This window comes from Oreochromis niloticus, linkage group LG12 (genome assembly GCF_001858045.2).
Source record: "Oreochromis niloticus isolate F11D_XX linkage group LG12, O_niloticus_UMD_NMBU, whole genome shotgun sequence".
Classification (NCBI taxonomy): Eukaryota; Metazoa; Chordata; class Actinopteri; order Cichliformes; family Cichlidae; genus Oreochromis; species Oreochromis niloticus.
In genome coordinates this window covers 25,644,279-25,659,601 of record NC_031977.2, presented here as the reverse complement: position 1 = coordinate 25,659,601, position 15,323 = coordinate 25,644,279, and the positions used below count along the sequence as shown (strand labels likewise).

Genomic DNA, 15,323 nt, shown 5'->3' with positions numbered 1-15,323 from the left:
GGGTCAGTGGCTCATACATCTGCCCCAAGGTTTATTAACTGCCATCTGTTACATCTAAAAGATTGAAATCATTATTAGGGCTGGGCCATATCATACTTTACCAATGCATGAGTTAAAATTACCTAGCACGCAAATTAACAAGACAAGCCCAAACACTTAGAGCAAGAGCTGCATGTGAGCTTCCAATAGCCACTTAGTACCTAAAAAGGGAGCTATGTCAATAGTATTGAAGTAGTTTGCCTGTTTACAAGAGGTCAGACCACAAACAAAGCACAATTCTTTGCCTGTTTCACCTCTTGAGGGGGAGAAAAACAAAACAAATCATATAGAAAAACAAAAACACCACAGACAACAAGTACAATCAAGCAATGACGGCATGCGAGGAGATATTAGCAACTGGTGCTGTGTGACCCAAAAGTAAACGAACCAATGGCACATCACTGGAGCACTCGCTAGGTGCACTCAATATGACAGGAACAAACATTGGATGGAAATTACGGATGTAGTTAAATGGTGGAAAAGCCGGGCTTTAAACAGCTAGGTAAAACATCCCAGACTTAAGCTGCATCATCGCATATGATGCTGTTTCACTACAATTGCACTGTAATAATGCTGGTTTTGGCACTCTGATAAAGCCAGACTTCAGTTTAGGTAGTCTGTCATCGATGACTGTAGATCACTGGGAAAGTCGAAAACACCCGTCATCCTGTGTTGCAAACACCAATAAAACTTAGTATTTTTTCTATATTGTCATAAATATCATTATAGTAAATTTCCTTAAAACCCCTATTATCTATGAAGAAAATGGCTGATTTTCCTCTACTAGATAACATTCCTAAGAAAAACCCTTTAAATACTCTTTAGCTCTATTTGCACTTCTCAGTTTTTCATAATTTAAGTCCTACAACTACTTAATTACACTTGTATGGGTTTATTTTGGGATTACATACATGTGTGTTAACACAGGATAAAACTCCTTGTGTATGCATCCTTTTCTTTTCCATGTAGTGGGTCAGACAAATCTTGAGCTCAAAAGCAGGTCACCTCAATTCGATGCATACTACCTGTGAATATTCATCACCAAGAAAAACTGCTACACAAAAAAATAAAAGAAAATCAAAAAACTAAACTAAACACAGCTGAAGAAAAAAAATGTCACAAATCTTGTCCACTCATGTGCTGTGAAAACTACAGGTTAAATGACACAGGATAATACTTTGCATGTAAGGGTGGTGCAGGGTGTGTACTACAAGCACTAACAGACTGCAATAAGAATGTTCAAAAACACAATTTTAGAGGGGGAAATGAGGCTAGAGAAACTGTTTATTTGAGGACAGAACACAAATGTGCTACTGTCCATTTTAGGTAAAAGTATTTATTTAAAGCTTACAGAAAACCAGTTATGTTACACCATGGCATTTATTTGTTAAATAGAAAAAATACACTAAACCCCCTGCTTAAAACAGCAGTTGCATTCTCTGCTTTGTGGAAGAAATTTATATCAAATGAGTCCACAACCCTGTCAATGCTGGCGTTATAACTAATGTCAGCAGTTTGAAAGAATAAAACGGCCAAATCTCAGTCACATTACAGATTAAAATATCTAATGGATTGCATTACTGTGACACTTCTCATGACAATCGTGGCTGATCTGAGGACCCCGATGTTGACAACCACAAGTTGAAAGCATTACGTTCACAACAAAGCCCGGTGTTAGCAGGTGCAATTGTATCAGAAGTCCCTGCTCTGAGAATGGCAGTTTCATTTGAAATGTTAACTGATCAGAGAGGAAGATAAAGCAGTCGAGCTGCTACCTGGAATCTGGGTGTTAATACAAAGTAAATTTCATAATGCAATCCTAAATAGCCATGTCACCTCCAGGCACTGCCCATTTGGCTTTTGGGTTGGGTTTTTTTTGGGGGGGGGGGCACTTATCGGTCATGTGATAGATGCACATGTACTGTGAGCATACACCCACCTGCCTAGCCACGTTTCTAGGACACTGCCATCATAAATTGCCAGTAAATCATAAAAGCCAAATGTGCATTAGTGTAGCAGTTAGTGCTACTTGATTTATTAAGGGTTTTTATGCATGCCTATCTGCATTATGTTTTGTGTGTTCTAAGAGTCACAATAAAGCCCTCATTATCTAGAAACCTTGATACATCTGCCCTCAACCTCATACTGATAAGTAACGGTGTAAAAAAAATACGAGCTAAGGAGGAGAAAGGTGACTAGTACTGGAAACTAAGGGAAGCCTGGCTATCTGGGCCTTTATTTTCACGGTCATACTTCCATACTTCCAGCATCAGCATCGCCACGGTCACGCCGGCCCACGAAGTCCTCTGAGGAGAGGGAGCTCACACGCCTCTAACAGCTAGCTGTTATCTTCTGCCAACTCCAGCCCCCAAACTGAGACGGCGTACAGAGTGGGAAACCAAAGCAGGGGTGCCTAACACTCACAAGGCACTGGAATTAAAAATAAAGTGGCACGTTTTGCACTCACCTACCTGATGAAAGAGAAGACGGAGTCCACTTCCCTCCTCGGCTAACGCTGGCTCGTCCCCGTGGCTTGTGTTGTGGAAGCTGTGCGAGGCGGGAGGCACGCGCAGGCGACAGTTGAAGGCGGAAAGTGGCTCACACGCGCGCAGCGGAGATTGGGAGACTGTCCTTAAGCCCAGTTCCTCCTAGACGACCCGCTTCCCCTCGGTTTCGAAACAGCTGCGCGTGGACAGATTTCGCCTTTCATAAAGCCACGGAATGACGCTGATCAGGACGCATGCCCACATCGCCCGTGACGTCGGGTGCCTATGTAAGCTTTCGCCCCACCTTAACCAATCAGAAGCGACTTAGAACGTGACGCAGCCCAGACTCCCTCCCTTCAAGGACAGGTTCTGTAATTATAACCCCGCTTGTATAACCTGGCTGTAAGTTTTCTGCAGCCTCTTAAACAATTAAAACGAGCTTTTTGGGCTCTGGGCTTGTATTGTGTATTTAGGGTTATGTATCACACCACAACGCCACTTGATAGTTGCATATATAGCTCGTAGCTCGTATTTGGGTCATGCAATCATTGGGGCAGTGCACATGTGGGACAACATTGGGTAACACGGCAGCAGAAAGTGGTGATGGGAAATAAATACGTAGATGAATATTGATATGTTTTCAGATGGAACTGCGTGTTTTACATCGCTAAATTTACTTGAGGGCTAGACTTACTGGTTATTTTTAATAAACTACATAAAACAATTGCATAATTCTACTTCTCTGTATGTTTAAAAGTCTATGATTTGTCGTACATAATGTCTTTTAATTAAGTCTTTTAACATATACAAGGGAAAGATCAGAGGGAAGAAACAGAAAACAAATATAAATTTTTAAAAATTTGTGGAACCAAATTGTATAATACAAACTGCGATAAAGGAAAACCCGAACCCTATGGTGTCTGCAGTGAGGTGGGGCTGGGTGTACACTCCACCTTAGAAAGAATGATCAAAGCAAGTCTATACAAAGCTGAGCGGATGCTGATCAGTAATGTCTGCGCCACCCATAGGGCAAGAAGAGACACTGAACGGTTTGATAACTACAAAAATCACTCTCCAGATCTTAACTCAGTTATCGCACATTTTGGCACCATTTTTTGTCAGACATGATCATCAACAAAACGCAAAATGAGGGGGATATATGATAAAAGAGTGATGCTAAGGGAGACTGACGTTTTTCTGAGGGCACATGTGGCTCCAGATCTCTTCTTTTTTTTTCTTTTTTCTGCACTTTCTTTAAGCAGTTTCTATTCTATTACCAACAAACACAAAGTATTTACAACTACTAATGCACTAAAAGTGCCACCCCAACCCCCCAAAACACAACTATATTAATAGCTATATTAAGGAGCTATTAAAAGCTAGTTAAGCCATGGCTGATTTTGACAATCATTTAACAATAGTCCATCTCCTCAGATCAAAAAATCACCTGTGGACTTATCATGAGATCCTTGCTTTTGCCATTGTGTATGCTTCTGTTACTAATGTATGCGTTTTAATTCAAAAAAGCATAAAATAAGAACAAAATAAAGCAGATCTCAGCTCAGATGTCAGACTGAGATCCCTACTGTTGCACCTGGTATTTCATTTTATGTTTGTGGTCAATCAAATTCCCACAAAGTAACTGTCACAGCATCATCCAGTACCATTTAGACATTCAAACCTTTTCCCTGGGCCACTTGCCTGTTTTGTCAAATTGATAACTCATGCTTACAACTGATAAATATGTCTAATTACTGACTTCAATCCCAGCTTTGGCCCTCAACCATGTCACCCATTACAGTGATGTTGTACAAACTGTTTACCCAAAGCCTTGAATGTTCAATCAATAAATATGCTGCTGAATTAAATACGTTGATGTCTTTTGACATTGTCTTCCCTTTTGTGTCAACTTGAACTACTCTGCACATTAATAAGCACCACTTAAAATAACAATTTTACTGTATTCAATTCTATTGTTTAAGTGGGTGGGTTTGACATCATCAGGTTAGTGGTCACTCTGAGGGATCGTATCAAAGTATGAGTGTGACCCCTTTCAGGCTGAGGAATGCATTATGCATGCAGTAATAGACAGTATGATCAAGAAAGACTGGAGGAATAGCCTTAATTGCATAAACCGGGTCACACAACAGGATGCTCCAAAGCCAGGATGTAACACTAAATACAGAGGAATAGAAATTGTCTTTTTATAATGAAAGTTTTTCTGAATAATCATTCAGATGGTTGAATACAGTGAAGGGATGCATTAAAGAGAAGAAGTCACACCTGTAGACAGCATCTTTAATTTCCTGACATCACAAAGGTCCTACTGTAGTGTACATGACACTGTGGCACTGTGGAGTCAGCATGCTCACAGATACTGAAGAAAAAGTCTTAGTTTGATGTGTCTTTCTTCACGGTTCTGCAAAGACTAATTTTTGCAATCTGACCAGCTAAACATAATCTTCCAAAACAAAAATAAAAAAAGGAGAGAAACATTTAAATATCCCAAATTCCAACGACGCTTACTGACCATTTTTTTTAAGTGATTAACACTGAAATTTCTTTAACAAATATTGAGCACTGGTCCTATTCCATCACTTGGTGGAGCACAGATTAGACAAACACAATGCATTAGATATAATTATTAACTTTACATGTATATACATACACACTGGTTTTCATCAGTGGTATATCAGGTGCAGGTATCTACAGTGCCTTTATTTCAGGCACATATAATACATAGTCATAAAACTGTAGTGCAAGCTAATTCCACATGACATATCTGATGACAAACATGCTTTAGTTCATGTCTTTTTTTGTACATCACTGTGATTTTTTTATCCATCCAGTGCTATAAAAACTCTGAGGAAACAACAGGTTTTTCCATATGTGAGTGTATATACTGTATGTTATTGTTAAAGCTTGTATCCATGTAGTTTGTCCATTTCTGTGAGCCTCTTCGTTCCTTGTGGTTTTTGTCCGCTGATCAAAGCACAATCAGCATGTCTGTTGAGCCACCGAGGACAAAAAAGTCATCCAAGAATGTCTCCTTTGACATGAGGCAGTTTTTGTAATCCCGAAACAGTCACAAGATACCATTAAAAGAGTGTGGCGAGAAATAGAAAAACTCTAGTCCCAGCATCTTCACAGGAGCTACATTATGTATCAGGGTGTCTTACGTTATTGTGGAGTCTGCGGCATTGGGTGGGGTGCATGACTTTGCTCTGTTTGTATGTGAGTTGTGCTAATGAAGGAAAACAACTGAGGACGTCCAGATTCTTATATCACATTTTCAAACAGCTGCATGGAGTTCATGATGTTCTCGTCCTGCAAAACAAACGATAAAGAAAAAACATCTGTCAGCAAATTCAAAAGAAAACAAATGTTCAGGCTGATTAGGTCAAAGTTTAAGATATAACAAATGGCCACGGTGGCACTGTTTATAGCCAAAAGCACTGAGTCATTATCAGCAACTGTGGATATAAATCTTCCACCATGTCATGTTTCTTTATAGGGGCACAGATTAGAGACTGAGCTTGTTTTTACAAATATCTACTAGACAACTAATTTCAGTTTTTTGATGTCCTTGATAGAGAAGAAGACTGAACTCAATCAACTGAGGCAATGCTGTAAAGAAGAGTGATGTGAGACACTGATAAAGTCATGCAGAAAATACAGAAAATGAAATCTAGGGTGTACTTAGTTTTTCACAGGACTGCTTAGAGCCCTAGAAAAACTTTCTTTTTCACCAAACGTTATATTCAATGACACTTTGAACTGGTGTTTGAGATCACTAACTAAGGAAAAAGATTTACTGAGGTCATCGATCAAGTCATCCCCTGGTGGTAACTGGCATTCTCATTGCTTTTTTCAACCTAGATGCTAAATCCATCTATTACACTCAGCCTGTAGGGGAAAAGCAGCAGCATTCAGTCTATTGCTTGTGTTAATTCAAAGTCCTCAGATTGTAATTCTTTTGCACCTTAGTGTTATCGGTATTTTTTAAAAATTTGTGTGTAAATAAAGCATGCTACAGTACATCTACAGTTTGAGTAAAATAACTGGAAAGCTCTCTGCTCGTTACGTAAATGCACTGGCTTGAATTTTCCATTTTTATCTCTGTTGATTGAAGCATGTTAAAACAGCTGCAGAGCTGCATCAGAGGCTCTGACCAATATTTGAGTTTGGGGTAAACAGCACACACAGATGGTCTCAAAATAAATAATGACTAATAATCTAAAAACCCAGTGTTTTACAGCAACCAAAACACAAGATAAGTCAGTGTACATACTTTGACCTCAAATACTTGTGAAGTCAGTAAGAAAACTGACATCCATGAAACTGTGCATACAATCTAAAGCAAATTTTGTGGTAAAACAGTTAAGAAACAGGGTCAAAAGTCAAATAATTCCCTCATTACATGTTTTAGTTTACTTGCTGGTAGTGTGTGCCAACGCTCAATACTACCCTTTATCAGGAGATAATGGCTTCCACTGTTGCCCAGTTAACATTTTACAGCTTTTGGAGGTGTGTTTTAAAATGTCCTTCTTTTTCAGTACAGAGATATGTCTTCCTGGCAAAGCCCACTGACTTTACTGTAATTTGATATTTTCAATCTAAGAAAAAAACCCAAACTGTGTTTATATCATAGTTGTCTAGCACACATAAAAAAAATCTGAAAATGTAGTCTGCCCAAATAAGTAGACGATGAGTAAACACTGTTTTAAAAGTATTTAGCAGGGGAGCGTTTGTTAACATTGTGTAGATACTGACTGTGACAAATTAAACACCAGGAGCAAAATATAGCAAAATACAGAGGAAGTGCTTTCCTTCAGAGAATGTTCATGATTAAGGATATTAGTTTATAAACATTTTTCAACCAAAATAGTGTACTGATATGAGGAACATCTGTTTCTGGTTATCAACTGCAGAGATATCTTTGAGGATGTGATGCTGGGTTTTTATCACTGACTTTTCTAAGTTCATGATTAGGTATTAAAAAAGGAAATTAGGTGTAATCAGGTCTCTTTTCCTTACAGTATTTACTGTGAGAAAGAAGTGGAGACACATATAGAAGAACACAGGATTAAAGGTGATTCAAAAATAAACACGCTATAATTAGTAAAGGGAAAGTCCGCATATAAATTTCACCCAGGTTAGGAGGGAACTGAGGAGGATTAATGGCAAGAAGGCAGCGGGCCCAGATGGCATCAGCTCGAGGGTTGTCAGGCCCTGCGCGGACCAACTGTGTGGGGTGATGGAGCACCTCTTCAACCTGAGCCTGAGGCTGGGGAGAGTCCCACAGCTCTGGAAAACCTCCTGTGTTGTACCAGTGACAAAGACTTCACGCCCCAAGGACCTCAACAGCTACACCTGATGAAGACCCTGGAGCGGTTGGTCCTGGCTCAGCTTCAGCGCCTGGTGAGCTCATCACTGGACCCACTTCAGTTTGCCTACCAGCCTGGCATTGGAGCGGATGATGCCGTCATTCACCTCCTACATCGTTCCCTCGCTCACCTGGAGACCGCTGGGAGCACTGTGAGAATCATGTTCTTTGATTTCTCCAGTGCCTTCAACACTATTCTTCCCACGGTCCTGAAGGACAAGCTGGAGAACTCTGGAGTGGACCATCACCTCACTACCTGGATTTTGGACTACCTCACCGACCGACCACAGTATGTGAGGACTCAGGGCTGTGTGCCGGACAGGGTCGTCTGCAGTACGGGGGCCCCACAGGGAACGGTTCTGGCTCCGTTCCTCTTCACCATCTACACTGCAGACTTCTCCCACAACTCCACCCAGTGCTTCCTGCAGAAGTTCTCTGATGACTCTGCAATAGTCGGCCTCATCACTGATGGGGACGACAAGGAGTACAGAGGACTGACTCAAGACTTTGTGGACTGGTGCCAGCTGAACTACCTCCAGATCAATGCCAGTAAAACCAAGGAGCTGGTGGTAGACTTCCGCAGGCACAAACATCCTCCACTGCAACCACTGAACATCCAAGGTATGGACATCGAGGCTGTGGACAGCTACAGGTACCTTGGTGTTCATCTGAACAACAAACTGGACTGGACTCATAACTCAGACGCCCTCTACAGGAAAGGGCAGAGCAGGCTGTACCTGCTGCGGAGACTCAGGTCGTTTGGAGTGGAGGGCCCACTCCTGAAGACCTTCTATGACTCTGTGGTGGCCTCAGCCATCTTTTACGGTGTGGTCTGCTGGGGTGGCAGCATCTCTGCTGGGGACAGGAAGAGACTGAACAGGCTGATCCAAAGGGCCAGCTCTGTTCTAGGATGCCCTCTGGACCCAGTGGAGGTGGTGAGTGACAGGAGAGTGGTGGCTAAGCTGTCATCCCTGTTGGACAACATCTCCCACCCCATGCAGGAGACTCTGACAGCACTGAGCAACTCCTTCAGTGGCAGGCTGCGGCACCACGGTGTGGGACGGAGAGATTTCGCAGGTCTTTCCTCCCCACTGCTGTCAGACTCCACAACAAAGACTTTGGCAGCTGATCAATAAGACTGCTATATGTGTAATTCTTTCTCTGACAAAGTTGTACTTTTGTATTTTCTTACTCAGTTGTATATAGTATTTGTATTCTGTTTTATTCTATTGTATATATTATTCTATTTTTATTCTATTGCATACAGTATTTTATTTTATTTTATTGCATTCCAGTGTTTTCTAATTTCTGCTATATAACTTTGCACTTTTACTGTAACAAAACAAATTTCCCACCTGTGGGACTAATTAAGGTCATCTTTATCTTTATCTTTAAATACAGAATATGATAATAAAGACTAGAAAGTGTGATATTCCTCGAAAAAACAACATGTCAGGGTTTACAATATGTGTGAAGGCAGATAATACTAGTCAGTGTGAGTGACGTCATGCTGTTGCTGACATTGAACCAAGAACCTTGATCTACTGCAATACTGTTTGTGTTCATGACTAATTGTGATTTACACTGACTGGTGTGTGGGACAAAAAAGTGTGCGTCACCTTCTGACAGGTCTCAATGAACTCTTCAATAGTCACTACACCATCTCTGTTCCTGTCCATTTTCTGAAAAAACAGAAAAAATAAGAAGAGAAAGCGGATATTAGTGGGACAATATTTAGGATATTTAACTCTTAAGAGGCCAAAATGAGTGAGTAGGGTCATTTCTAACCCAATTATATTTTACAAAGTAACACTTTTCATAAATGGCTCTATTTGTGTTTTTCATACCTAGACGTTTTTCTTTATCTATGACAGATATTCTAAGATGCTCTAATGTAGTTATGTATGGCTTACAATAGCTTTTATGGAAAAGGGAGTCAACCTGAGTCATCACCAGTCTTTTCATCATCACTTTGGGCATTAGTCATCTGCCTCAAGGCTAAATCTTACTACCCCTGAGTCTGTTATCCATGGCTCACTGAGAAAACTACAATCTAGAAATTATATTTAATTGTGTGGATTCAGAACCTGAAAGAACTTGTCGACATGTTCAGAGGGTGCTTCATCCCGCACGCAAGGGTAGGTGTACCTCCCCATCATGTCATAGATGGACTTCATAATTGCCAGCATTTCCTGAAGAGAAGCAGAGAAGGAAAGGGAGTGAATATAATTCACACTTAAAACAGCCAACTGTTTCAGTGTTTTGTTTACCTACTATGGATTTTAAAAACTCTGTACTATATGATTAAAACAGAAATTTAATTTAGTTGTCCCGTCCTGGCTGTGTTTAATAAAAACAAAAAAAAAGCCAATCTCTAAAAAAGATGAGATTGTATCAGGGTGGATAGAGACAGACAGCCCTTGAGGCTAAAACTAATTCATACCTGCAAGCAGGTAACAGCAGTCAACTATTAACATAAATACATGTCTTTGCACTGCATGAGGAAACTCACAAGAAATAATTCTTCAGAAAAGAAAGAAAGAAAGGAAGAAAGGAAGTCCATGTTAACCAGCACTTTAAAATGGAACAAACATTGGCTTTCACTGAGCAAACAGTGTGTGCTATTTGTTGATTACCACATATGTCTGTTTACTTTGAAACTGCCAAAGGCACAATCATCATTCAGGTCACCTAAACAGTCTTTGTATGTAACAAAGGTGACAAAATATGAGATTTGTCTTTGTCTTGTTGTCAAAAAATTATATATCTTACACATACGCGCACACACACCTCTTTGGTGATGTAACCATCCTTATTAATGTCGTAAAGGTTAAAAGCCCAGTTGAGCTTCTCGGTGACCGAACCTCTGAGCAACACCGACAGGCCGATGACGAAGTCCTCAAAACGGATTGAACCGTTTCTGTCCATGTCAAAGGCGTTGAACAGGAAGTGAGCGTAGGTGGTTGCATCTGTAGATGAAAGAAGACGTGGATTTAATGTAGTGCTTTTAACAAAGCACCCAAAAACAGCAAAGGAGAGGGAGTCATTATCTTAGGGAAGAGGCTTGAACCTCATGTTGGACTCTTCAGCACTATAATTATTTGCTTTAGACCCTTTACTTATTATAGATAATATAATGCTTCTGTAAGCCCATTCTTGCAACTGTCTGCTTCAGTCCTCTTTCCCTCTGTCCAGTTTCAATTTGAATTCTGCATAACAAACACTGTCTGTTTAGATTATTTTATGCTTTAACTAGAGCCTAAATTTTTATTTTTCTACTTGAAATTTGACTGCTTTTACCAGCAAAAATGTTCCATCTTGGTCAACTCTCTGTTTTCTTGGGCATAAGAAAAAAAATCTTCTGCAGTGATATCTTTCATACTAGTTTTTAGACAGGCACATAACTAAAAACAAGTTGAATTTTTTATTACTTTTGCCCACTTTAGTTAACAAAAGACAATTAGAATTACCCAGATATGGCCCAAAAGATTTATATAGATGTTCTGTTTTGATTTTTTTAATTACTCTAATAAATTGTGAGTTGCATATCTTGTGATATTATTATAGTTGTGGTCAGAAGTTTACAAGCACCATTAGTATGAAAGTAATGATAATTTTGGGCTTTTAATGATTTCTTTGAACTGTTCTTGTCCAAAGTGGAAAGAGCGTTTAATTTATTTTGGATTTAATGCACAAAGGGTCACATATTTGGTAGAGTTCATTTAAATTGTTTGGTTTCCTGGCGCAGACCCAGCTTTCAAACATTGTTAACAAATTTTCATGATTGAAGTTGGGACTTTGGAAAGGCTGTTCCAGAACCTTGATGTTAGCCTGCGTTTTCAATTCTAAAACTAGTTTTCCTGTTGCAACACTGTTGGTGCAGTGTTCTTAGGTTGTAAAGCTTCGCCTTCAATTCAATTCAGTTTTATTTATATAACGCCAAATCACAACAATAATCACCTCAAGGCACTTAGTACTGTAAGATGAAGAACCTACAATACAGAGAAACCCCCAACAACCAGACGACCCCCATGACCAAATATTTTGGCGACAGTGGGAACGAAAACCTCCTTTTTAACAGGAAGTAACCTCCAACAGGGGTAAGGGGAGGGAGACAAAACACTCTTCCAAAAATACCTCATGTCATTGTGCCCAAATAGATCAATTTTTGTGTCACTTCTCTCCAGAAGGCTTTGGCTTGTCTGTGTAGTCAACACCCTTTTACATCCCTTTGGCAATGTAAAATGTATTTAGGCAATGAAGCTGGTGTTTCACTGGTTTCCAGTTCATAGCAGGCTTGAGCACTGATGGCTCCTGGGTTGCTCCTGAGCATCCAAAGCAGCTTCCTCTCATCTGAAGGTGGCAGTCTGGGTATTCTTCCAGACTTTGGTTTCAGATTAATTCTGACACACTGTGTATTTAATACTATTAAATTATTTTAATAGGGCAGCATTAAAGCATGATAAATTGAACTTTCAATTGGATCATTAGCAGCATGTGGCTCTTGTAGCTAAGTGCTTTTAACTCATTTCCCCTTTGACGCCTACTGGGGTAACCCTTGTTTCTCTTTTCTGAATGGAGGCATATTTCAGGCCTGCTTTCAGAACAAAATAATTGGGTGTGCATCTTGTTTAAATCTTATTTAAAGTTATGAAATATAAATCAGGTGTGGAAAAATATGACCCTCGGTCCCTCACTAAAAAGGACAGAAAAAGAGGAGATTGTTTTAATGTCTAACCTCCTTGGGGAAAGAACTGAGAATAGATGGACTTGAATGTCTCCTCATCAACCAGTCCGCTGGGACACTCCTGCTCAAGAGAGGAGGAATAAGGAGATATACATGTTAGAATAATAATTCAGCTCTATATAAAGCATAGTAATAATAGCAAAGCAATTAGGCTGGTCTCAGCAGAAGCAGCAGCTAGACGCACGTTCTTGAAGCCTCGATACAGAGACTGAAGCTCCTTCCTGGTGAACTTAGTCTGAGCCTGCAGCTGGTCCAGCCCCTCTGGCTGGTGACGCACGGTCGACAGCTCCAAATCACTGTCGCTGCTGTCTGTGGGAGGAAGAGAGACAGAGAGAAAGGGATGGATAGACAGACAGAAAGGAGGAAAAGTAAAGAAGGGGAGAAGGAGAGAGAAGTGATGAAGGGAGGGAAGGATGGAGAGAAAAAAGAGGGAGGATGGGGCAGACATTGAGTGAGAGGATGCAGGTCAACATTCGGAGATGGGGTGTGGGCGGGTTCACACATTCAACAGGAGGAGGCATAAGAGGAAAATGTTCGAGGTTCAAAAGAGAGAATTATCAGAAAACTGTGGAGGAGGAAAAGGCAGGCGAACAAGGGAGTAAAATAAGAGGAGGAGGTACTTTCTTTATGGTGGACATGTCACCAAACTTGAAGGGTCATTTTATGAGAATTCAATCACTGCATCCCACGTGACCCCATCAGAATCAGATGATATTGTTGGTCAATAATGTATGAGTAGTTGAGCTACAGGCCCTTGAAATACATAAAAGGAAGGTTGAAATTTATCACTTTTTATTTTGCCTTGTTTAAACATAGTTAAAAACTACAACCAAATCAGTTTAAATCTGGTTCAAGCATTTAAAAATGAAAGGCCATTAAAAAGCACTGAATTCCAGCCAATCCCTATGTACTTCCAGGGCCTGTAACTTGGAAAATATATTTATAGTATAAAGGCAAAAGTTTGCATGCCTTCAGTAAACATAAAAAAGTTATTGTAGAACAAAAATCAGCCTATCCTGAGGGTGGAGGTGTGGGAAATGTTTCAAATCTGGCTGGAGCGACTTTCAAAACAAAAGCCACCACAGAAAACCTAAGTTTGATCATTTAGATCAAAGACACTTTCTCACTCAAATTAAGTGTCGCGGCATTGGTTACCATTGCACACTAAGAGAAAGCACTGCACTGCTGGGCAAAAAGAAAACACTTTTAAAAAAGGAGGGAAGTTTTCTCCGTTTGGTTGGACTAGTGTTGTTACATACTCACCATCTTTAGACAGAGAGAACAGAGGTGGAGGAGGTGGACGGGTGTCGACACCGAGATGGAGTGAAAGAGCGTAAATGGAGAACAGTGGGAGAGCGACAGTAAGAGGAAGAAAAAAAAACAAACAAAAAGAAAACACGTCAAGTCAGATCGGACGCTGTGAGGTTTACACGATGGGTCCAAAGGAGAGGACTCGCATAATATTCGGATAAAACACCCAGCAGAGCGGGGAAATATGATACACTGTGAAACATAAACCCAAACCACAGAGAAGGGGATTAAAGCTGGGAGGTGATTGGCTCTTCAACATTTCTTTACAGTTCATTTATTCTTGCACAATGTGAGAAGAAGATGGTTTCTGACCTTGTCTGTATGGGTAAAGTATCTAAAACATGGGATGATGGTAAGTATTTCTACAGAAAGTACAGGTCTGCATATCAACCTTTTCGTTGTAACAAAAAGGCTTTTTTTACTGTACCTACAATCCTAAATTGAAACAGTGGCATCTGATTGGCGGAGGCATCTGTTACCATGGAAATGTTAAACCCAGGGCTCAAAACCTCAGAAACTTCAGAAACTTCAGACACATAACACAATCTACAAAATACACTGAAAACTATTATAATACATTAAGAATGAAAATGACAGAATTCAATTTGCTGGGATTTGCAATGCATTATGTAATAATGTAAAGTGTTAGGCATAATTTTAGAAAACTATCTTAATCATTGATTTACTTTTGGATAAAAGTAAATCAGTTTTTCTTCTTTATTTTACTCCTCATTTATTTTTTTTAGAGAGGTTTTATGCAGTCAAAAAACCTGTGCCCAAAATGCTTACTTTTAGCTCTAATTTAATTACATGGAAATGTTCCATGTATAATTTGTTACATAAATAAAAGATAAAATGTCAAATTTAATGGAATCTGAATTTACTTGATAGGTAAAGATTCATGTATAAGTACATTTTCCTTCATGATTTATTATCTGAATAAATAAACCTTTGAATTATATATATCAGCTGCATTTAACTCAAAATTATTGATTCATTGAGGGTGAAGAATCATGTTTTTGAGGGTGCTTAAACATGTTAATGTCCACTAAAGTCTTTAACTGGCCTAAGTAATTGCTGAGCCAATCTTTCACGTACTCCCATGGCTAGAGAAGTACCCTGGGGGTACTTGTACTGGTACTGGGGAATCATTGCTCTAACAGAAGTGATTTGTGTAGCTACTGTACTATACACACTCTGAGGTACTGGGAAAGTAGTTTTTTTAAAACATGTGTCAATTTTAATGTCACTAACTGTCACTAAAACATGAGCCAAACTGCTGCACTGGTATTACCATGACTGTTAATTCTCCCTTTACTGCCCCAGTGCTGCAAATACTCACCAGACCACCAAA

The 15,323-nt window shown here is 39.8% G+C and overlaps 2 protein-coding genes across 15 annotated transcripts in view; both read right to left on the bottom strand.

Moving 5' to 3' along the window:
* Positions 1 to 2,804, bottom strand: part of slc23a2 (solute carrier family 23 member 2) — a 38,237-nt gene extending 35,433 nt beyond the window's left edge. For 4 of the 8 annotated variants that reach the window (XM_005473503.4, XM_005473505.4, XM_019365723.2 and 1 more), the window contains exon 1: positions 2,507 to 2,804. The gene's annotated coding sequence lies outside the window, so the exon portion shown is untranslated. The remainder of the gene's footprint in view (positions 1 to 2,506) is intronic. The other 4 variants (XM_005473504.4, XM_005473506.4, XM_005473508.4 and 1 more) reach the window with 1 other exon arrangement.
* A 2,005-nt stretch (positions 2,805 to 4,809) lies between these two features.
* The window catches only part of kcnip3b (Kv channel interacting protein 3b, calsenilin), a 62,386-nt gene continuing 51,872 nt past the window's right edge, over positions 4,810 to 15,323 (bottom strand). For all 7 annotated transcript variants that reach the window (XM_019366100.2, XM_005473496.4, XM_025897072.1 and 4 more), the window contains 6 exons: positions 12,843 to 12,967; positions 12,650 to 12,719; positions 10,702 to 10,880; positions 9,999 to 10,103; positions 9,531 to 9,593; positions 4,810 to 5,852 (listed from right to left, as the gene is read on the bottom strand). In XM_019366100.2, coding sequence (XP_019221645.1) covers positions 5,805 to 5,852; positions 9,531 to 9,593; positions 9,999 to 10,103; positions 10,702 to 10,880; positions 12,650 to 12,719; positions 12,843 to 12,967 — 590 coding nt within the window. In that variant the 3' untranslated portion in view covers positions 4,810 to 5,804. The remainder of the gene's footprint in view (positions 5,853 to 9,530; positions 9,594 to 9,998; positions 10,104 to 10,701; positions 10,881 to 12,649; positions 12,720 to 12,842; positions 12,968 to 15,323) is intronic.